Source organism: Tursiops truncatus, chromosome 15 (assembly GCF_011762595.2).
Source record: "Tursiops truncatus isolate mTurTru1 chromosome 15, mTurTru1.mat.Y, whole genome shotgun sequence".
In the NCBI taxonomy this organism is placed as follows: Eukaryota; Metazoa; Chordata; class Mammalia; order Artiodactyla; family Delphinidae; genus Tursiops; species Tursiops truncatus.
This window is the reverse complement of record NC_047048.1, coordinates 23321653-23345485: the sequence shown is the minus strand read 5'-3', so window position 1 is coordinate 23345485 and position 23833 is coordinate 23321653. Positions and strand designations below refer to the sequence as shown.

At 47.3% G+C, this 23833-nt stretch overlaps 1 protein-coding gene across 4 annotated transcripts in view; it reads right to left on the bottom strand.

Annotated features, from left to right (window-relative positions):
- Positions 1–23833, bottom strand: part of SYT17 (synaptotagmin 17) — a 147873-nt gene that overhangs the window by 65411 nt on the left and 58629 nt on the right. For all 4 annotated transcript variants that reach the window (XM_019921898.3, XM_073792265.1, XM_019921901.3 and 1 more), the window contains 2 exons: positions 3998–4118; positions 1929–2084 (listed from right to left, as the gene is read on the bottom strand). In XM_019921898.3, the coding sequence (XP_019777457.1) occupies positions 1929–2084; positions 3998–4118 (277 nt within the window). The remainder of the gene's footprint in view (positions 1–1928; positions 2085–3997; positions 4119–23833) is intronic.

Sequence of the window (23833 nt, the reverse complement as noted above, 5' to 3'; positions counted from 1 at the left end):
TGACTCTTACCAGCTTGAGACCCTGGGTGGACTGCTTATGTCTTAGGCCTCAGGCCCCTGCCCTGTAAATGGACGAGGATGATGTTGACTTGACAGGGTGCACTACGATGAATATTAGCAACCACACAGGCGACGTCTATGAAAAGGACACGGGAAATAATAACCATTACTTCTACTAATTACCCTGTGCCGGGTGGGGGGGGGCAGCTTCTAAAATGGCTCCAATGATCCCTGCCTTCCAGTATCCACACCCTTGTATCCTCCCCTCCCCTTGAATGTGAGCTGGACCTAGCGAATTGCTCACACCCTTGTATCCTCCCCTCCCCTTGAATGTGAGCTGGACCTAGCGAGTTGCTCACACTCTTGTATCCTCCCCTCCCCTTGAATGTGAGCTGGACCTAGCGTATTGCTCACACCCTGTATCCTCCCCTCCCCTTGAATGTGAGCTGGACCTAGCGAGTTGCTCACACCCTTGTATCCTCCCTCCCCTTGAATGTGAGCTGGACCTAGCAAGTTGCTCACACCCTTGTATCCTCCCCTCCCCTTGAATGTGAGCTGGACCTAGCGAGTTGCTCACACCCTTGTATCATCCCCTCCCTTTGAATGTGAGCTGGACCTAGCGAGTTGCTTCTAATGAGTGGAATATGGCAAAAGTGATAGGACGTCACTTCCAAGACTGGGTTACATAAAGACTCGAGCTTCCGTCTTGCTTACCCTCTCTTACTCCCTCACTTGCCCACTCTAATGGAAGCCATCTGCCATGTTGTGCACTGCCCTTTGAAGCAGCCCATGTGGGCAAGGTCACTGGATAACACCCAGGAAGGAACTGAGGTCTCAAGCCAACATTTTGCAAGGAACAATTCCTGCCAACAACTATGTGAGAGATCTTGAAAACAGACCCCCACCCTACCTCCAGTTGAGACTTCAGATGAGACTGCAGCCCTCACCAATACCTTAATTGCAGCCTTGCCAGAGAACCTCAGCCAGAAGCACCCAGCGAATCTATGACTGGATTCTTGACCTACAGGAACTATGAGATAATAAGTGTTGATTATTTTAAGCCACTAAAGTTTGGGGTGATAACTAATACACTCTGGAAACAGTAGATTAAATTACACGCTGGAAACAATAGATTCAGCCAGAGTGTGGCACCTGAAGCCTCTACTTAAATACCATGTCCTCTGGGAAGCCTTTCAAAATCCTCCTCTCGGAGTTAGGTGATCCTATTTTCTCAAGTTTCCCTATTAGACCATAAGCCACTTGAATCATCATAGTGTCAAAGCTAACGCAGCACTTACTATTATCTCAAAGACACAATTTACTTAATCTTCACGACAAACCTATGAAGCAAGTACTATTATTGCTCACGTTTTATAGATGGAAGAAACTGAGGCTCAGAGAGGCTAAGTCAGCGGTCCCCAACTTTTTTGGCACCAGGGACCGGTTTTGTGGAAGACAATTTTTCCACAGACGGAGGTTGGGGGTGGAACGGTTGTTCAGGCGATAATACGAGCGATGGGGGCGATGGTTCAGGCAGTAATGTGAGCAATGGGGAGCAGCAGATGAAGCTTCGCTTGCTCCCCCGCCGCTCACCTCCAGCCGTGCAGCCTGGTTCCTAACAGGCCGCAGACCAGTACCAGTCCACAAACTGGGGGTTGGAAGCCCCTGGGCTAAGTAATTTGCCCAAGACTTTAGTAATTATGTGGAAGGGCCAGGAAATCTGGCTCCAAAATTTACATTTGTAACAATTATACTTTGTGGTTCTATGAATCTTTTCCAAGTCCACAAATGGTGAGTTCAAACCCAGGTAGCTGAATACCAGATGCGAAGTTCTTAAACATCACCCTCTCTAGATCACCTTCTATCCCTAGGACAATACACCGAATATGCCTCACCTGCAGTTCATCAATGTCTGGAACACTACCTACCTGTAAACACTAGGCTAGCATTTTCCAGTTCTTCTTGGGGAACTTTGAAGCTGAAGGATTCATTGTAGAAAGGATCAATTGTGCCTCTTAAGAAGGATGTCTTCTTTGTTTTCACAAGCTTGAGTCCATGTACCAGCTGGATTTTCACAAAGGGATCTGAGAATTGGATGCAGAATCATAGCATTGGAGATCAGGAAACCCAATCCATCCATCCATCCATCCATCTATCCATCCATCCATCCATCCATCTATCCATCCATCCATCCATCCATCTATCCATCCATCCATCCACCCATCCATCCATCCATCCATCCATCCATCCATCCATCCATCCATCCACCTATCCATCCATCCACCTATCCATCCATCCACCCATCCACCTATCCATCCAACTTCCCATCCATTTGACAGCCCAACCACTGACCCATCCTTTCGTTTCTCATCAGTCCATCCATTCCAGGTTTCCACTCCTCCTTTCATTCATCCATTTTCCCATCTATCCATCTATTACATATTCTTCCTTTTTCCCATCCAGCTGCTTTTCTGCTCACCCCTTTCTCTCTTACTCTAGCCATCCAAAATTTATTGAGCTCCTCCCGTGTGTCAGGCATTGTGTTCATTTTACAGATGAAGAAACTCAGGACTCAAGACAGGAAATGATTTGCTTAAGATCAGGCTAGTGGAAGAAGAGCTAGACCCAGAGCCTGTCCTAGTTTTCTGCCCTTAGAGACCCATTAACATGTCAGTGAGCCCATAGCCCGTACAGGGAAAAACAGAATTATAACTGTCATTCTCAGATCACTTTATGGTTTACAAAGAGATTCATGTACATTATCTAATCTTGTATTGGTTTAAACAACCCAGTGAGATGAATACTGTTATTATCTCAATTTTTCAGATGAAGAAATTGAGGCTTATAGAGGTTATAAGTATATATACTTATATATGGGGAAGTATATATAACTTCCCCAAGCCCACATTATTTATAAGCCGTAGAACTAGGCTTTGGTTCCAGGCAGTTTGACTCCGGAGCCTTTAATCATTTTATCACACTGACTCTCCCACTGTGGTGATTCTGAAACTCTCCAGCCTTAATACCATTCCCTCTACTGGTCCCTTCAAAACCTGTTTTCATATTGTGTTTTTTTTCGGTACGCGGGCCTCTCACTGTTGTGGCCTCTCCCGTTGCGGAGCTCAGGCTCCGGACGCGCAGGCTCAGCGGTCATGGCTGACGGGCCCAGCCGCTATGCGGCATGTGGGATCCTCCCGGACCGGGGCACGAACCCGTGTCCCCTGAATCGGCAGGCGGACTCTCAACCACTGCGCCACCAGGGAAGCCCTATAATGTGGTTTTTGAGAATACAAGTTGTCTTCTAAATTCAGCTGTCACTTTATAGCAAAAGTAATTTATCTCAGCTACGGCACTTAGAGAAGACGGTACTTCCCCTACTGAGCAACCGTGGCTGCTTTCATGATAATATCCTTTGCTGTCATGGGAAAGCTACATACAAATGGAATGGAATCTGTTCTACTTCATTCAAAGTCACGTTTGAATTGGTGTGTTATAGGCACTTTAAATACAACAGCCTTTTCAGAGCTGGGATTTATAAAGACTTACGCTACTCTTGAAAAGGGCTGGGAAAAGAACCTCAGGGTGTGTCCACTGCTCTCACAGATTAGAATGCATGGTCAGTGCACGCTACCGCCACCTGGAGCATGGTGTCTGCATTACATTGCATAGCATCTGGAAAGGCAAGTTAACTTCTTTGGGGCTGCATGTGTACACAAAGAGGATCTAGATTTCAGTAGTCATCACACCTGGTCTCGGTCAAACCCCTGCTTCAAATGGAGTAACTGGAATGGTATCACTTACCTGCCTCATCCTAAGAAACAACCGATCGTTATTCTTCCTCTTGCACTAACATCCTAGATACGGACGCTATTTCGCCCTCAAAGGGTCGCGTTAATTAATAGTATCCAGGAGGCAGAAAAAGAAAATCAGGTCCCTTGTGTCAAACAAACATAGATGGCTTGTTAAAGAAATGGGGGAAGGAGAGGCCACACAGTACCTGAACCTTGGCTCACATCTGTCTGAAGAAGTTGCTTGGCTCGAATGACATCAACGTTCAGTCTCCCAGCACTCGGGAGATAATTGAGTGACAGAAGCAGCTCCCCCAGTTCTACCTCATTCTGCGGAGGAAGGAGATGGTCAGGATGGTGCATTTTTTTTGTATTCTTTTTGTACCTATCACGCAGGAAACTGATTCTAGCAGCTCACAAATGGACTTCTGTGGGTGGATCAGCTAACAGTAAGTGCCTCTTTCTTTGACTTCTTTTAGCCTCTGTCCCCACGTATTTTCTTCCATCTATTTCAGAAAGTTTGTTCTGCTCTTAGAATGTTTCAGAGCAGCCACAATGTAGTAAGAACAAAAGCATCAATAATGAGAATAAATAAATGCTACATGTCGAGCTCTGCGCTAAGTACTTAACATGTAATTATTAGTTCAATCTTCATAACGAGTCTGTGAGATATGAGTGTTACATTTAATAAGAGAGGAAACTGAGGCTCAGAGGAAACAGAGGCTCAGAAACATGTCCAAGGCTACACACAGCTAGAAAGTGGTAGTGCTGGCACCTGGAGCCAGGGAGGCTGATTCCAGATTCTCTGACCATTGTGCTATTCTGCCTCCCTGCAGGGTAACAGGAAGACCACCCTGCAGGAAAACCACCCAGGTGAGATATCTGTTCTCAAGCTGCAGGCTGAGTCCACAACAGAGCCCATGCTTCTTGCCTCACCAAGGCAAGCTCAGACTGTGACATCCCTTGTTAAAGAGTACCCATTCCTCTGCTGTCAACACTACCACACTCATGGGAAATTCACATACGCACCCAGTGTATGACTCCATACTTCCAAAAGTACCTGGAAACAAGAGGTCCCCACCTCTCTATCCCTTTAAACATTTTTTTAACTGTAGAAAATTTCAACCATACACAAATTAAACACACCAGTTCCATGAATCTCCACATACCCATCACCCAATTGTACCAATTATCAACATTTTGCTGAAGGATGTTTCATCTTGTCTTAGGCCATACAGGCTGCTACAATAACAAAATACCACAGACAGGGTAGCTTATAAACAACAGAAATTTATTTTTCACAGCTCTGGAGGCTGGGACATCAGGGTGCCTACATGGTCCGGTGAGGGCCCTCTTCAGGGTTGCGGACTTCTCACTGTATCCTCAGCAGAGGGCTGGGAAGCTCTCTGGAGTTTTAGTAAGGGCACTAATCCCATTCAAGGGGGGCTCCACCTTCATGACCTAATCACCCTCCCGAAGGCTCCACCTTCTAACACCATCATACTGGGTGTCAGGATTCCAACATGCACATTTGTAGGTGGTGGGGAGGGGAACACAAACATTCAGATCATAGCACATCTGCACCCTGACTTGTGAAAATTTTTAGCTGAATATTTTAAACCAAGTCCCAGACATGACGTCATTTTACCTATATCTCTTTCAGAGTGCATTTCTAACTGATAAGGACATTAAAACAAATATTTTTAGTATGGGAAATTTCCAATCATATTCAAAAGAAGGTAGAAGAGTATAAGGAACCTCCTCATAGCCACCATCACTCAGCTTCAACAATTATCATCACATGGCCAATCTTGATTCACCTATCCCCTCGTTCAACTCCCTGTATTATTCTGAAGTAATTCCCAAACATCACATTATTTCATCTGCAATATTTTAGCATGTATCTCTAAAAGATCAGATTGATCTATCTGCCTATCCATCTATCCATCCGTTCTTCATCCACCAACCCACTCACACACCCATAATCTCTATCCCTTTTGCTGTCAGTCATTTGAGCAAATTAATGCCAAGCGGAAGCTCTAGAACAATGCTCCGTAGATACTCAATAAAGATTTGTTGACTAGATGAAGAGTCAAACGAAAAGATTTCTGAACCGAGCGACTTAGTCCCCAAACAAGAAACAACCTTGTAAATTAACTCAGAGGTTGCAGACTGGCAGCCTGTAGATGCGTTTTGTTTGGTTCACATCATGTTTAAACAGATAATTCCTTGCTGATAATTATAAAATTTAAGAATCAAGATTTTTCACACTAAAAAAAGTCTGGATTTCTTGTCTTTCTTGAAAAACAGGAAGGTCTGGCAAGGCTGGGCCCACATTCCCACCTGGCAACATCTGGCCACAATGCAGTGCCCTCTAGATGGGACCTGCCTCTTCACGTCACTGGGTCCCCACCTGTCCTCCTTCATCCTTTAGGTTCCTGCTGTCCAGCTCTGGGCACATAAGCTTGCAGATTTTTCAAGAAAGAAACGGTCAACTCAGTGTCCTGAGTAATCAAAGAAGTTCAGAGCCCTTTACGCATTTGCTAGGGGTTTCATTCTTGTTCTTGAAGGCCTGGAAGATGCCGCATCTTCAGAGCATGACCCTGAAGACATATTTGTCCTCAGGCAAAGAATGCTGTGAATTATGCTGGTGCCCAGGCCATGGAGAAGCCATTCATGTCCTGTGGACTTTTTGCTCCTCCCAGGTTTATAAGTCAGAGTAATGCCTTCCCTGCTTCTAAAACAAACCAGCATCTCCTTTGATGATGCAGCTGTAAAGACAGCGATCAGGACTTGTAATTCAGTCAGCTGAGCTGCATAAACAGGGCAAAAAATGGATTCAACCAATCCAGTCATCGAGGGTAGTTTGTTTAGGGATGGGCTCAACTGAGGAACAATTTAGGATGGCAAGAAATTAGCCCACGTACACAGACCAGTTGTTCTCAACTGGGGACATTTGCCAATGTCTGGAGACATTCTGGGTTGTCACAACTGGGGTCAGGGATGCTCCTGGAACCCTTCCCTTTGTAGGATACCCAAATCTAGTGTAAGTCCTGGACCCCAAAGAATGATCCAGCCCCAAATGGCAACAGTGCTGAGGTTGAGAAACCCTGGATAGACAAGAGAAAGGGGGGTAGATGTCTCTTTTGTGATAACAAGAAAAGAGTAAATATTCTTTAACCCAATAGTTCCATTCCCAGCAACTTACCCCACAGATATCCTCAGACATGTGTGTCGGGATGTGTACACACAAGGATAATGAAGACAATATCATGACTTCCATAGACTGCGTGTGGGCCTACCATGTGCCTGGACTGGGAATGGGATACGGTCCCTGCCTTTGTAGAACATACACTCTGGCGGTGAAGACAGACAGGAAACAGACTAAAAAAGTCATGAATGAGGTGATTTCAGATAATGTTGAGTACCAGGAAGAAAACTCCTGCAGGGTACGGGAGGTGAGGGGCCTTTCTGGGGATATGGAGATATTCTGTATCTTGATTGTGGTAGTGGTTACACAGGTGCATTTGCCCCCAAATCAATAAACTATATATTTAAAATGTATGTATTTATTGTATGTAAATTATACTTCGATAAAGTTGATTAAAAGGAAAGATCTAAAGTAAGCAAGTAGCGCAGAACATTAGCCCTTGTCAAGTCTGGGAGATGGGTACATGGGTGTTTGTTTTATTGTTTTACGTTAGAAATATTTCATTTAAAAACACAAAATAGGGCTTCCCTGGTGGCGCAGTGGTTGAGAGTCCGCCTGCCGATGCAGGGGACATGGGTTCGTGCCCCGGTCCGGGAAGATCCCACATGCCGCGGAGCGGCTGGGCCCGTGAGCCATGGCCACTGAGCCTGTGCATCCGGAGCCTGTGCTCCGCAAAGGAAGAGGCCACAACAGTGAGAGGCCCGCGTACCACAAATAAAGAAATAAAAATAAAAAAAGAAAATAAATATTAAAAAAGAAAGCAAGAAAACTCAGGCAAGAGAGTGGTGACCGATCGGGCACACGTGGGGACCCCTATGTGAGCCACGGTGGTCGGAGGGCGAGGCCTCTCTGTGAGGTGAGCTTGGAGGCGGGGGACACGCCAGGCAGAGAGAACAGCAAGTGAAAAGAGGGAGGAACCAAGCCGGTGTGTTCAAGAACAGAGGGAAGGCCAGTGTGGCTGGAGGGTGAGAAGAGGTGGATTCTGGAAGCGTCCCCAGAGCCAGAGAAAGCTGCCCGGCGGCCGACCGGGTGGGAGCCTGCTCACCCCCGGCTGCCAGCTCAAGAGATGGATGGAGAGAGAGGGGCCTGAGGCCAGCTCCTGAGCCCTCAGCACCTAAGAGGCCCTCAAGCCCTCTCTAAGTGGAGAGTGCTTTCTGGAGTGGAGAGAGCTAGAGAGCTGCTCTTTCCCGCCCCTGAGGCCATTGACTGAACCCACAACGAGGCAGCTTCCTGGTGTCATCACCTTTCTAAGAAGGCTGTTTGTCATCTAAGAGCTTCTTTTAGTCTTCCTTCCTTTAGCAGGACACAAGCTCCCTGTGCCCTCCCGGTGCTCCGCCCCCAACACAAGCATATCAAGGTTTTCATGTTCTATTTTTCCAGGGAAGCCGTTCCCTTGATCGAGCCACTCTTTCTCTCTGTCTTGGGAGTGATCAGTTTGCAAGACAGCTGTCTGGAATTTGGGGAACAGTTGGTAGAAACAGAAAAGAAGGCTAATTGAGCAATATCGAAGGGCTGATTCATTTAACAAACATTTATTCAAGTTACTGGGGCCTGGGCCTGGAAAGTTATGAACATGGTTAATTACAGCAAACCTTTATGGAGAAATCACCCTAGGCCAGGCACTGACCCCGGCAAGTTAAGGCTCAATCTCATTTCTTCCCCTCAATAGCCCTAGAAATTTCCATTTTACAGACGAAGGGATTCCAGCTCAGAGAAGGCAAGTGACTCAAGAAATCATAAAGTAGGACAGGATGCGAGCTCGGCCCCTACATTAACTCTCACACCATGTTGCTGCCAATTACAGCATAACCCCAGCCATCAACACGTCAGTCTGTTGGGGAAGACTAAGGAAGGTATAAAAAAATAAAAATTCCAGGGGCCTCATGCTCACTAGGATGGTTATTAAAAAAACAAACAGAAAATAACAAGTGTCGGCACAGATGTGGAGAAATTGGAATCCCGTACATTGCTGGTGGGCATGTAAAATGGTACAGCTGCTCTGCTGTAAACTCTAAACGGTTTGGCCATTCCATGAAAGGCTAAACATACAGATACCATATGATCCAGCAATTTCACTCCTAGGTATATACTCAAGAGAACAGAAATATGTGCACATGAATTTCACAGCTGCACTAGTCACAGTAGCCAAAAGGTGGAAACAGCCCACATGTCCATCAGTGGATGAATGGGTGAACAAAATGTGGTCTATCCACACAATGGAATATTATTCAGTCATAAAAAGGAATGACGTACCGATACATGCTACAGTGTTGTGTAGATGAACCTTAAAAACATGATGCTAGGTGAAAGCCAGACACAAAACCACATCTTGTGTAATTCCATTCATGAGATACGCAGAATCGGTAAATCCACAGAGACAAAAAGCAGATTAGTGGTTGCCAGGATCTGGGAGGAGGGGGAAATGGGGAGTGACTGCCTAGTGGGTACAGAGTCTCCTTTGGAGTGACAGAAATGTCCTGGAAGTAGAGAGAGGTGATGGTCACACAACGTTGAGAATGTAGTAAACGCCACTGAATTGTACACTTTCAAATAGTTAAATTGATGTTATGTGAATTTCACTTCAATTAAAAAAATGTTATAGGTCCTAACTGTTAAGGAGCCATATGAACCAGACCTAGTGCAAGACGGAAGCACAACCCACTCCTGGGAGGGGCATGGCTAGGGACGGCTTCGCTCAGGATGCATTTGAGTTAATCCCTAACAGGTAGACAGGATGTGTTAACTAAGCTGATCACGGTAGTCACTTCAAAATGTACACATCTATATACGTCATCACATTGTACCCCTTAAACTTACACAATGTTCTGTATCAATTAGATCTCAATAAAGCTAGAAAAAAGAAAGATAAGTAGGATTCTGTCCAGCAACTATTGCAGAGAGGCACACTCCACACAGACGGAACAGAATGAGGGAACCCTTCACTGCAGCCCTGGCACCTTTTGCCGCTCTGATCCTGAAGGTTCTTGATTTCAAAACATAAAGTCCCGCGTAACTTGCTACTAATAATAAAGTAGCCAAAGAGGGTGAATAATTTGGATCTAAAATAAATTAGTGAGGATTCTCCTTACAAATAAAGTCTCTAGACATTGCCAAAGGTCCCCGCAGTGCAAAAGCGCCCAGTTGAGAACCACTTGTCTAGCAGGAGCTAAATAATCTGACCCTGCTTACGTCTCAGACCTCATCCAGCTGCCACCTCTGCCTTCTATCCCTTGAAAACAGAAGACCGCTCCTACCTCAAGGTTTGCTGTTCCCTTAGCCTGGGAATCTCAGCTCAAATGTCACCTCTTCTAGGCTTTCCATGACCACCCAGGGGACAAGAGCCCCCTGCCTCCATCACTTTCTATCACATCACCTTGTTTTCTCTCTTTCATGGCACTCGTCCTCGTCGGATGTTTTCCTGTTCTCCATAAAGGCAAAGACAGTGTCCGTCTCTCCACCACTATATTCCGAGCACGTGGAAGAACTACAATCCAGGGGCCACGAGAACAAGCTATGCGGCCCCAACGTGGAGGCTTCCTGCACCACATCCTGGTCCGAGAGGGGTCATCGGCACAGTGTCTGTCGCCTGTCCTACCCAACCTCCAGAGAATTGAAGCTGAGGTGGGAGAAGGACCTGGGTGACTGGTGACACTTCTACCTTTTCCCGTTTCAAGACAACGTCACAAATAGGCCTCGTTTCCTTTTTAAGAGCCTGATAAGCTTCATTTGGTTGCATCACGTGGGGTGGGCTTGGGAGAACTGAAATAGACCGCCCGTAAGTTACTCAGATGAATCCAGAACCACCCTGCCAGCCCCCCAGCAGCTGGCTTGTGCAAATGCTGCTTCACTCTCCACCCAGAGAAAACTTCGGTCTCTCTGCAGCCTCTGAACACAGCTAAGTTCTAATCAATAAAAAGGAAATCAAAGAAAACCATGTGGGACAAAAGACACGTTCTGGGGAAAATAACTGCCCAGCTCCCCTCCTGACATACTTCCTCTGAAGTGTTTCTAATGGCACCCGGCTCCTGCTCCCCTAGCAGAGGGGGTTTCGGATGTGTGCACGTACTTTGAACGATGCCAAACACAGCTGCTGTGCGCCCACCGTCTTTGTCCCCGTGGGTCAGCAGAAACCTTTTGTCTCTTAATTTACTGCACAAACAACATTAAAATAGGAACGGATTTTTTAAAAAAGCGAAATCCAACCACAATCGCATCATGTTACACATTTCATCAAATGCTTTCTTTTCTCCACTGCCCCGCTTTCAGACTCTTTTCCAGTCCTTGTCAATAATCAAAACAATATTTGCATAGCTGCATTGACAGCACAGGTGAATTCCGAAATACCACCCCTGACCATTTTAAAACTTAAATAAACAGACACACACATTTTCCAAGTTATTACCCAGACATCACAAGTATCATTCGTAATGTCTACTTAGAATATTCCATTAGGCTGAAATACTGCAATTTATTTTAACCATTTTCCTATTACTAGGTACTTAGGTTATTTTTAATGGTCTAAAATAGGGCACTTTGGCACTTTTCTTCTTTTAGATTACATCCCTCTAATAAAACCCAGGGGTGAGATCACTGGGTCAAAGAATATATTAAAACATATCAAAAATATCCAGATATTTTTCTGTCATTCAGTAATGAACTGCCAGACTATTTGTTAAAAGGGCTGAACTAGGGCTTCCCTGGTGGCGCAGTGGTTGGGAGTCCGCCTGCCGATGCAGGGGACACGGGTTCGTGCCCCGGTCCGGGAAGATCCCACATGCCACGGAGCGGCTGGGCCTGTGAGCCATGGCCGCTGAGCCTGCGCGTCCGGAGCCTGTGCTCCGCAGCGGGAGAGGCCACAACAGTGAGAAGCCCGAGTACCGCAAAAAAAAAGAAAAAAAAAAAAAGGGCTGAACTAACCTCACAGCCGTCAGGAGAGGGAGAGGACAGGAGTATCACCACAACATCACCGGCACCGGGTATTAACATTTTGACAAATGGGGGTGGGATCAGTGTGGTTGCATTTCTTTGATTGAATATCTAGCCATATATCAATTTAATTACATTTCCTTTTTTACGTGGAAACACTGAGTTTCTGTGTGAGTTCAATGCCCCTCCTCGATATATGCCCACGCTGTGGTCAACAATACACACTTCGCACTGGACTGTATGTGTCTGTTACTGTCAGGCTTTCTAATTATTCCTGTCCACTGGATATCTTACTGTGGATTTAGTTTGTATTTCCCTGACTGCTAAAAGGACTGAGTATCAGTTATTCATTTTTTTCTCTTCTATGAAAACCCTGTTCACTTCTTTTGGCCTTTTTTTTTTTAAAAAAAAAAAGAAAACTAGGTGTCTCTCTTTTATTTATTTATTTAGTTAGTTAGTTATTTGGTTGTACCGGGTCTCTCAGTTGTGGCAGGTGGGCTCCTTAGTTGTGGCATGCGGATTCTCAGTTGTGGCATGCATGTGAAATCTAGTTCCCTGAGCAGGGATCGAATCTGGGCCCCCTGCATTGGAAGCGTGGTGTCTTAACCACTGGGCCACCAGGGAAGTCCCTTTTGGCCCATTTTTCTATTGGGCATCTACTGATTTATAAGAAGGCCTTTAAATATTATGGCTATGAAATTACTCACCAGTTATATGTTATGGGTTAAACTGTGCCCTTCCCCAAATTCGTACGTTTAAGTCCCATTCCTGAGTGCCTGAGAATGTGACATTATTTGAAAATAGGGTTGTTGCAGATGTAATTAGTTAAGATGAGGTCATAGTGGAGTAGGGCAGGGCTTTAATCCAATTAGAGGGAGAACTTTGGACACTGACATGCACACGAGGAGAACGCCATGTGAAGACTGGAGTCAGGCTGCCACAAGCCAAGGAACTACCAGAAGCCGGGAGAGAGGCCTGGAATAGACCCTTCCTAGAACCTTCAGAGGAAGCATGGCCCTGTCAACATGTGGATCTCCAGAACTGTGCAACAGTAAATTGCTGTTGTTTAAGCCAGTTTGTGGAATTTTGTTACAATAGCCCTAACAAACTAATACATGTGTATAGTTTTCCCAGTCTGTGGCTTGTTTTTACATTTTTTTAACCATGTTTTCTGATGAGCAGAAGTTTATAGTTTTGTTTTTTTTTTTTTTGCGGTATGCGGGCTTCTCACTGTTGTGGCCTCTCCCGTTGCGGAGCACAGGCTCCGGACACGCAGGCTCAGCGGCCATGGCTCACGGGCCCAGCCGCTCCGCGGCATGTGGGATCTTCCCGGACCGGGGCACGAACCCGTGTCCCCTGCATCGGCAGGCGGACTCTCAACCACTGCGCCACCAGGGAAGCCCAGAAGTTTATAGTTTTAAAGTGGTAGAATGCATTTATCTTTTTCCACTATGGTTCATACTTTATGACTTTTTCAGAAATGCTTTGCTATTCTTAGGTCACAAAGATATTCTCCTTTTTTCCCTTCTAAAACTTAAAGTTTGGCTTTTCAAAAAGTCCTTGGACCACCTGGACTTGGTTTTGGTGTATGGTGTGAGGTAAGGCTCTGTTTTCATTTCTGAGGTAGTGACCCTCTTTTCTCCTATCTTTCTGCCCATGAGGCTGTCAAGGGTAGTGATTTTATGTTACCTCCGTCCATCTCCCCAGGTATAGAACAGACCCTGGGTGAATGTTGGCCAAGAGAAACGTTTGTTTATATCCTGTGTATGAAGCTAAACCTTCCAGGGAAGATGGGAGAGAGGCTCAATCTTCTCATGTCTGAGAGTTTATGTCTAGTGCTCACTGGCTGTCCAAATTAGATCAACCTACTTCAGATCCACTCAAGCATCTTGAAAGAGTGAGATACTGACTCTATTCTAAATTGGGCCCCCAGTGAGCATCTTGTAGCAAAGACAGCTGCTCTAGCAGAGATTCTGCCATAATATGCAACACTATCAACCCAAACCTGAATGGCAGACAGGAAGCCCTGCCTCCAGCTACCCAGTGTCCATAATGAAGGGCCAACAGTGGACAGTTAGGGAGAAGCAGCAGCAGCAGCAGCTTCCAGGATGGGCCAGGGCACTTGCAGGCAAGTGGCTGGGAGAAGCTCTGCCAGCCAAGGGAGGGCTTTCGAGTCAGCGGGGTCCAGCCCCAGACCTTTCTTTCGTCTGCTCATCCCACTTCTGCACAGAAAGCCCCCCTCTGCTTCTCTGTGTCTTAGTCACCTAATTAGACCACCCCCTACCCAACCATCCAGTCCACAGATATTTATAGAGTGTCTACCACATGTCAGGCACAGGGCTAGCATACAGTAGGTGCTCAATAATTATCTGTTGACTGGGCAGTCCTGCTAGACACAAAGGACACAGCAGTAAGCAAGACGGTCAAGGTCACTGTAATGCAGTTCCTGAGAGTAAACATTATTTAATGAATTACTATGCAGAACGAGTTAATAATGAGATGATTTAATTAGCACTGTGGTGTGTGCTATGAAGAATAACAGCGTGCTGTGGCAACCGACTTTCCTAAGACTCCCCTGCAGAAGTAGGGACAGGAGTTAGAGGGCCAAGGAGTTAGAGGGCCAAGGAGTTAGAGGTCCAAGGAGCAGGTCCACTGAACAGCGGAAAAGGGCTATATGGACAAGTAAAGGGGGAAGGGCTGGGGTAGGGCAAGGTGCAGAGCTGAGGCTGGGGGAAAAAGCAGGTCAGCTCATGCCTTGCAGCCAGGTAAGGAGTTTGGACTTATCCTGAGGAATAGGGAGCCACAGAAGGTTTTAGACGGAATCACCTAATTCAACTTGCATTTTTAAAAGATCTCTCTGGCTGCACGTCCTCCCTCTTCCGATGGAAGCTGTTTCTGCTTCTGACTCCCTCTTCCACTCATGTCGTAATTATTCAACTTCTCTGCACCTCTTGTAACAATCTCTTTTGTGAGGCTATTTTACTTTTCATGTACTATCATTTCTCCGGGGCAGGGCTGCACCTTCTATGTTTGCCCTCACCTCTCTTTCCTACCCCAGTATTTGGAGGTAGGGTGGTCGGTATGCGTTGAATTGTGTCCCTCAAAAAGATCATGGAACCAAACCTCCCTCAAGGCCTCCAGAAGGAACCCGACCCTGACGACACCTTGATTTTGGACTTCCAGCCTCCAGAACTGGGAGAGAACACTTTCCTGTCGTTTTAAGCCACCCGATCTGTTGTCACTTGTTACAGCAGCCATAGGAAACTGATACAGTGGTGGTATAAGTAGGACTGAGTCACAGCCCTACAACCCAATGGCAGCTCCACCACGTACTCACTGTGTGGTCTTGGACATGCTGCTGAACCCCTCTGAGCCTCTTTTCCTCTCCTCCTGGGGAAAACGGGGGGCATAATAAGACACCCCACGAAGTTGTAGTGGAGACCAGCTCTTCTTGCAGTTCTGTCGCCACGCACGACAGGGTTCTCACCTACCTTCCCTCTCCCTCTAGCTTCTGTTTCCTGGTCTTCATAGTTCCTAATCCTTCTCCCCTGCCCTTAGATGCAGTTTTCCCCAGAATTCAACTCATGGTCACCTTTTCTTCTTACATTATACAGTGTTTCTCGGTAAATGCTGTTGATGCCTAGGGTTTCAACTATCATATTTTCTGTGTGTCCCAAACATGCTGATTTCTTTCGAGTTCTAGTCCTGCCTAAGCCTTATATGTTTTCTTTCCTCCTTCTCCTTTCCTTTCTTCCTTACTTGCTTCTCTTCCATAAATATTTTTATTGAACATCTATTATGTACCAGGCACTGGAGGAGCAGCAGTGAACAAGACAGAAAAAAATCCCCATCCCCTTGACCTTCACATTGTAGTGGAAGGAAGAGATAATAAAGAAATCAGTTTGCAAAGTCTGCTAGTGGTAAGTACTGTGAAGAAAAATAAAGCTGCCTAAGGGGATAGAAAGTGATGGGGCTGCTCTTAAAGAGGGAAGTCAAGGAAGGCCTCTCTGAGGGCAGACCTAAATGAAGAAAGGAGGGAGCCATGCAGGTATCCGGAGGGAGAGCATTCCAGGCAGAGATAGCAAGTGCAAAGGCCCTGAGGCAGGACCATGCTTGGTGTGTTTGAGAAACCCAACAAAGTTGGTATGGCTGGAGCAGAGTGAGGGAGGCCACCAACAGGGAAAAACAGGTTGGAGGGAGAAGGGATTGGATCTTGTTTAGATTTTATCTTGAATGAGATGGGAAACCACCGGAAAGTTGAAAGCAGGAGGAAGACCTGAGCCGATATTCATTTTACTAGATTCCCTGGCTGCCGTGTTGAGAATATATTGAGGTAGGCAAACGGATGAAGCAGGGAGACCCATAGGAGAGTTACGATAACCCAGGTGAGAGGTGAAGGTGGGCTGGACCAGACAGTCGGAGTGGAGGAAACTGGAAGTGGTTGGTAGGGCTGGCATGGTTTGCTGATGGTTGAAGGATAAGACTCCTAGGTTTAGGGGTAAATGCTGATACCACTGATGGCTATGGACAACATGTGTGGAGGAGCAATCTGGGGAGAAATCAACAGTTCAGTCTTGAACGTATTACGAGTGAGGTGTCGGCCATCCACCCAGGCAGGGGACAGGCCTAGGCTTACAAAGTTCCATGTTTCCATAGCCTCCCTCATCAGACGCATCCCTGGGGGATTTACGGGGCCTCCCCAAACCTACTTGATCAGATTCTTCATAGGAGGGGCCTGGGAATTCGTATTTTAAACAAGTGCCCCAGAAAAACTGATAACACAGGTGTTTCAAGTGATGGGATCAGACACAATCACTTAGGGAGTTTAACTTCAGTCCACAGGAAATCTCCACATGGATGTTTCACGGTCATCCTCAACCCCAGCATCCCAAAATGAAGCATTCATCACCACCCCCACTCATCCCCGCCTGTTCCTCACTGCCCAGCTCCCCCAGCCAGCAAGCCCCCCAAACTGAACAAGATCCTGGAGGCCTCCTTCACCCTCGTCCCTCGTGTCACTTCCAACAACTAAACACCCTCGACTCCGAGCCCACCCCTGCCCTCAGTCACAGCAGGACGCCTCGCCCACTAGTTACAGGCCACCCGCCTCTGCTCTCACACTTCTCTCAACGGGTGCTTCTCAAGCAGGCTATGTGCCCCCAGGGGACATTTCGCAGTGCCTGCAGACAGTTTTGGTTGTCACAACGTGGGTAGGAGGTGCTACTGGCATCTCGTGGGTAGAGACCAGAGATGCTGTTAATAATACTCAGTTCTGCCTAAAAGAGAATAATCTGGCCCAAGATCAGTAGTGTTGAGAGTGAGCTCTAAACTATCTGGTCTAAACACCCCAGAGGATTAGCCTAAAATGCAACCCTGGCCAGGTTTCTCTGCTACTTATCATCTTTCAGTGGCTCCTGCCCCCATGCCCCGCTCAGGATAAACGCCATCTATGAGGTTCTTCACTCCCCAGCTTCAGTTTCCCTCCATCTCATGCTGTGAAATTCCTTGTAGGGTCCGACTATGTGCCAGGCAAACAGAACATCCCAGACCACCCAAGCTCCCTCCATGCTCCCACCCCACCCCCAAGTGGGGACAGGGGCCCCTCCCACAGGCCTCAGACTTTCAGAGGAAATGCTACCAACAGGTCATTCATTCCACAAACAGAAGCTCTGCTCTGAGCCAGGCGCTGGCACAGCACTGGGCATAGAGCAGTGAACATGTCCCCCCAGGAACCTCAGCCCAGGGAGGTACCAGCGCAGAGCACAACTTAGGATACTGGGTTCTAACTGTCTAGACCTTCTGTCTAGACTGAGAGTCTGCACTAGAGCTGGTACATGGGAAACCCTGCAAACAAGTTCACTAAATAAATGAACAACCGCAGCAGAAAATATTGACTGAATACTTCTGTACCACACGTGGGGTGGAGCACGTGGCATGTGTTATCTCATGCAGTTCTCAAAAGAACCCGTTGATAATGATAATGATGCCGGTGATTATGTTGATGTTGATGATGTTGATGTTGATGATGATGATGATGATGATGGTGATGATGTTGATGTTGATGATGGTGATGGTGATGATGGTGATTATGTTGATGATGATGATGGTGATAACCAACACGACTGAGAACACACCACGTGCCAGGCCCTGAGTTCTGAGCCCTTTCCTTTATTTTCCCATTTAATCTTTACTACAACCCTCTGGGAGAGGGACTATTATTATCCTCATTGCACATATGAGTAAACTGAGACACTGGGAGGTTAAGACTTGTGCCTGACCTTACATAGTGAGCAGGGAGCAGAGCCAGGGTGTGATACAATGAGAAATACATATTTGGTCGTTGTCCCCAGTTCCTGGCATACATGTCCTAAAACTCTTGGGATCTCTGAAGTGATGAGTATCTTCTGGACGCTAACAAGATAACTGATTTAGGCTGGGGGTCCCAAAATAGCTTCAAGATGGAGGCTGGTCACCAGAAAGACCAAGGCAAGATTAGAGGGTTGGAACTCTCAGCCGCAACCCCCATTGTCTGGGAAGGGGAGAGGGTTTATTACAGGGTTTAGAGAACTTCTGAGTTGGTGAACACACTGAGGTACTGGGAACGTGGTACCCCTGGAGAGGGCATGGACGCTCTCCCCCCTCAACCCACCCAATACCTTGCCTTAAGCGTCTCCTCCATTTGGCCATTCTGAGTTGTATTCTTTATAATAAACTGATAATAGTAGGGGCCTTCCTGAGTTTTGTGAGCCATTTTAGTAAATTATGGAACCTGAGGAAGAGGTCGTGAGCACCCCTGATTTATAGCTGGGTGGGTCAGAAGCATGGCTGACAACCTGGGACTCATACTGGGCATCTGAAGTGGGAGCAGTCTTATGGGCCTTAACCTGTGGGGTCTGAGCTAACTCCAAGCAGTTAGTATCAGAATCAAACAGACTTGCAGGACTCCCAGTTGGTGTCTAGAGAAATGGAGAATTTGCTGGTGTGGAGAAAAAACCCCACACATTTGGTGTCAGAAGTGTTATGAGTAAAAGCAGTTTACGGCGTATGAACCCAAGGAGGCTGGCTCCAGACTGCGCCTTCTTGACAACTATGCTCTCGGGCTTTTATCCCCATTTCCCCCACTGAAAACTAAGGCTCAGAAGAGTCAAGTAACTTTCCCAAGATCACATAGCAAGTGGTTCCTATGACAACACTAGTGCCCTAAGTGCTCAGTAAATGTTTATTGAATAGATGAAGGCATACTTACACTTGGTCAAGTCTGGATTAGAACTCAGGTCTGTCAGATGTAAGTCTAATACATCTATTGATGGAAGGAAGGAAGGAAGGGAGGGAGGGAGGAAGGGAGGGAGGGAGGGAGGGAGGGAGGGAGGAAAGAAAGAAAGAAAGAAAGAAAGAAAGAAAGAAAGAAAGAAAGAAAGAAAGAAAGAAAGAAAGAAAGAAAAGAAAGAAAAGAAAGAAAGGAAGGAAGGAAGGAAGGAAGGAAGGAAGGAAGGAGGAAGGAAGGAGGAGGGAAGGAAGGAAGGAAGGGCATTTCCTTTCTTACACCTGCCGCCCTTAAAAGCCCTCACTTATGAAAATCCACACTTTCTCTCAGCCTTAGGCTTTGGAGGGGCCCTATAGGATGCACCTGTTATTTCTGCCTATTTAGCATCCCTCCCACTTATCAGAACCTCTTTGGCTGTGGTTTGGGTGGGGCTAACCCTGGGCATTTGACACCCGCCCCCCCCACTAGAGTAACTTCTCCTCTCGCTGGCCAGGTGACGGGCTCAGAGATGGCCATGTGACCAAACCACCCAGTCAGAGTCCTCCCCCATGGGGGATGTGGGAGATCCAATTCTAAGATGGTCCCCAAGACTGGTGCACACCCTCCCACACACAGATTACCCTCCCTGAACAATCAATCCCTCCCCTTGAGTGGGTGGGACCTGGGTAGAGGATCCGACATCACTCTCATGATTAGGTTACATTGATGAAAACGTAAAGGGAGTCTGCAGATGTAATTAAGTCCCTCATCAGTTACTCTGAGTTCACCAAAAGGGAGATTATCCCGGGTGCGTCTGACCTCATCAGGCGAGCCATTTAAAAGGGGATTTCAAAGTCAGAGATAAGGAGCACCAGCAGACACTCTCCAGTTCAGGTTCAAGCTGACCCTGAAGAAACTGTCATCTGCAGAGAAAGCCACAAGGCAGGAACTGCAGGAGGCCTCTAGGAGCTGAGGGCTCAGTCTACAACCACACAAAACCGAATTCTGCCAATAACCAGGGAGTCCAAACGAGGACGCCAAGCCTCAGATGAGATCAAAGTCCCAGCCAACACCTTGATTTTAACTTGGTGGGGCTCTGAGCACCCAACTCAGCCGTACCTAGAAAGTGTGAGATAAGGAAGGGGTGTTGTTTTAAGCTGCTAAATTTGTGATTGTTACGGAGCAATAGGAAGTGAATACAGGGTGCCAGGCTGTGAGCTGGCTGGCGGCTGTCTAATGACAGAGTCTATCTGAGGGATGGAGAAAGAGAGAAAGGTGGCCCTGAGAACAAGGCTCGAGCCTCTGGAGCCAGCTGTGCCTGAAGCCCGGGAAACTCCAGGGGTTCTTAGTTCCCTGAGCCAGCATCTCTCCTCCCATCTCCTATAAAGGAAGCCTGAGTTGGGGTTGTGTCCCTGGTGGCCCAAAGGGTCCCGACACACTTCACAAATGTCACAGGAGGCAAGTCCCAGCCCCCATTCCCGCCAGAAGATGAGGGGCGGCCGGCCTCTCCATGCTGCAGATAAGCAGTCTCCGTTTACCCTGCTGCCACACAGAAACCAACTTCTTCTATCACACAAGCTTGAAGCGCAGGTAGTGTAGTCACCTGGACCATCCAGGGGTGGCCGGGGCCTCAGTAGGGCCTGGCGCTGAAGGCAACCTCTGCCATGGGCCTTGAGAACGTGTGAGGGGCCACAGAGAGAGCCCTGGATGGTGGGGAGTTGCAGCTGTTCCCCAGAGGGTTCCCCCGCTAGGATGCACAGCCTTTCTTCCAGATGCGTCTGCAAGCTGATCTCACTTTCAGCCTCCGTGCACCGACCTGCCTGCCTAGTTTAATTCCTGTGCCAGTTCAGAGGGGCAGCTGAGCCAAGGAAGCTGGCAGTCACCAGTGTGGGCAGAAACACTTCAGGAACTGAATGGGCATCTCATCTCTCCCTCTCTCCTTGCCCCCAGCACTGGGATTACACACACCCTGAGGCCAAAGCCAACTGAAGTAACTGTCCAGATCAAACAGGGACACGCCTTCCGGGGGTGACTGACAGCACCTGCCCAAGACCCCCAGCCCAAGGTGCGGGCCCACTGGATTCCCTGTGTCCTGGAAATTTGAAACTGGAATGGAGACAGAGAAGGAAAGCAACCCCACATCCTTGGATCCAAGTCAATCCCTCTTCTCGCTCTAGTGCTGCGCTGTCAGAACAGACACCACCAGCCTCCCGTGGCCACTGAGCTCCTGAACTATGGCTACTCCAACTTGAGCTGTGCTGGAAGCATGAAATAGACAATGGAGGCCACGATCTAGTGTGGAAAGAAGATGCAAAATCCCACACTAAAAAAAAAAAATTTTCACACTAATAATTTCTGATGATCACACATGGAAATAACATTTTAGTTAGATTAGATTAAATAAAATAGTACAGAATAAATTTCATCTGGTTCCTTTTAGTTTTTTTAAATGTGGCCACTAGGCGATTTCAGATGACATAAGTGGCTCACGTTATACTTCTGCTCCAAAGGACCCCAGAGCTGCCTGGGAGCCTTCAGGGCTCAATTCTTCCTTTGCTTTTATGAACTACTCCTACCCTTTCTATACTGCCCTCTTTTTCTCCCAGAGAGCCTGGTATGAAGCCTGGCTCTGCCATTTACTGTGTGACCTTGGGCAGGTTCGCTAACTCCCTGATGTCCGTTTTCTCATCTGTACAATAGGGACAGTAAGAGCACCTGTCATATATAATTGATGAGAGAATTAAATGGATTAATATATGGGAAGGGCTTAGAGCCCAGCATTTATTAAGTGGATCTATTATTTTATTTATCATTTCCCTTAAGGTGGCCACAGTCAGATCTGCTGCTGCTTGAAATGAACAGACCGTTCTCCTTTGGTCCCACTAATTTTCACCTTGTATCATAGTTACTGATGGCCCTGACTTGTTTCTCAGAGGCACTGCCAGGTAATGAGGAAGGACGGAGCTCCGGAGTCACCTAAGTTCAAATCCCGGCTCCAATATTTATTCCTTGAACACCAAGGCAAGTCACTCATTGACTCGAACCTCAGTTTACTCCCGTGTAAAATGATCACGGTACCTCACAGGCTCGTATGATTCAACGGGATCATGTATGGAAAACGCTTCATGCAGTGTTAGGAAACAGGGAGCACTGACAAATGCTTACTATTGTTACACAGTCGTTCCTTGGTATCTGCAAGGGACTGGTTCCAGGACCCCCTCAGATACCAGAATCCACCGACGCTCAAGTCCCTTATACAAAAGGGTGCAGTACAGTTGGTCTTCTGTTCCGTATCTGTGGATTCAACCAACTGGATCTGGATTCAGAACTCCTGGATATGGAGGCCGACTGTATTACGATGAGAATCTTAAAGGAAGGGATCAGGTCTCACTCATGTTGGTAGCCCCAGAACCTGCCCTCTGCGTGTGCTCAAGCAATCGGGACAGCCCGTGGAAATTTTCAACCTCTCCCTCTTTGAAGAGAGCCCCGGCATCCTCTCTGGGGTGCACCGCCAGATGCCTGGAGCACCCAGCCAGCCGGCCACTCAGAGTAACAGCCTCATCTTCTCAACCCCAGCTGGAGTGGATGAATGGCTCGGCTGGCAAATGTTGCTTTAAGTGCCTTGGTCAAACTGAGTTGCGGTCCCTCGGCTGGGAAGATTTTAGTGCAATCATCATGGTAACGATTGACAGTGACATTTACTCAGTGCTCACCAGCAGTAAGCGCACGTCAGCTGAGGCCCTGCCACGTGCAGGGCCTGTGTAAACAGCACAGGTGTTATCACATCCCACCCTAACCACAGCCTTTGAGGTCAGGGTTGCTATTCCTGCCATCTTCCAAAGAAGGAAGATGAACCTCACGAGACAGGGTGGTGGCCAAGAGCAGATGCTGGGATTTGAACGGAGCCTCCTTCCTTCACTGACTGCAGGGCCTTCGGCAAGTTACTCAAATTTTCTGTCTCACTTTCTTTAACTGTAAAATGGGGAGAATGACAGTCCCTGGTGGTTTTCTGACTTACACGGAAAGCCCCAGAACAGTACCGGGTCTATGGGAAGCACTCAGGAAGAGTCAGCAATTTCCATTATTACCAGTGACCTTGAGTAACTGCCCAAGGTCACACCGCTGGAAGTGGCTGGACTGACTCTGGCCTGAAGATCTGGGGACTGCTGGGTCGTGCTCTTGACCACGACATGGCATCACTGTATACACGTGTCAGGCTCTGCTCTGCGGGGGGGCAGAAGGTGGAGGCTCTGATTACAAATGCTACGGCATCTGTCAATTTCATACACAGCGGCTGATTTTCAATCTGCCAGTGTGAAGTCAGCGGGTTTGTGAAATTCCTGAAAATAACAATTGACTCTACAGGCCAGCTCAAGCTGGTTCCAGCACACCACATGATTCCCATTTTATAGACAAAGAAAACTGAGGCTTAGAAATGATAAAGTTAACTTTCCTGGATCCACATCTGTAGAAGGTGGCAAAGCTGGGACTTGAACCCAGGTCTGTATGACTCTAGGGCCTGTGCTCTTAGCCACTATAGATCCCTTCCCTTGTGGGGTAAAGCAGTATGTGCCAGGAGTAAGACCTCCTGCCTGCTGATCAGGTGACCTACCTCTAGTCTCCTTTCTGTCACTGAAAGCTGTGTGACCTTGGATAAGTCACTCA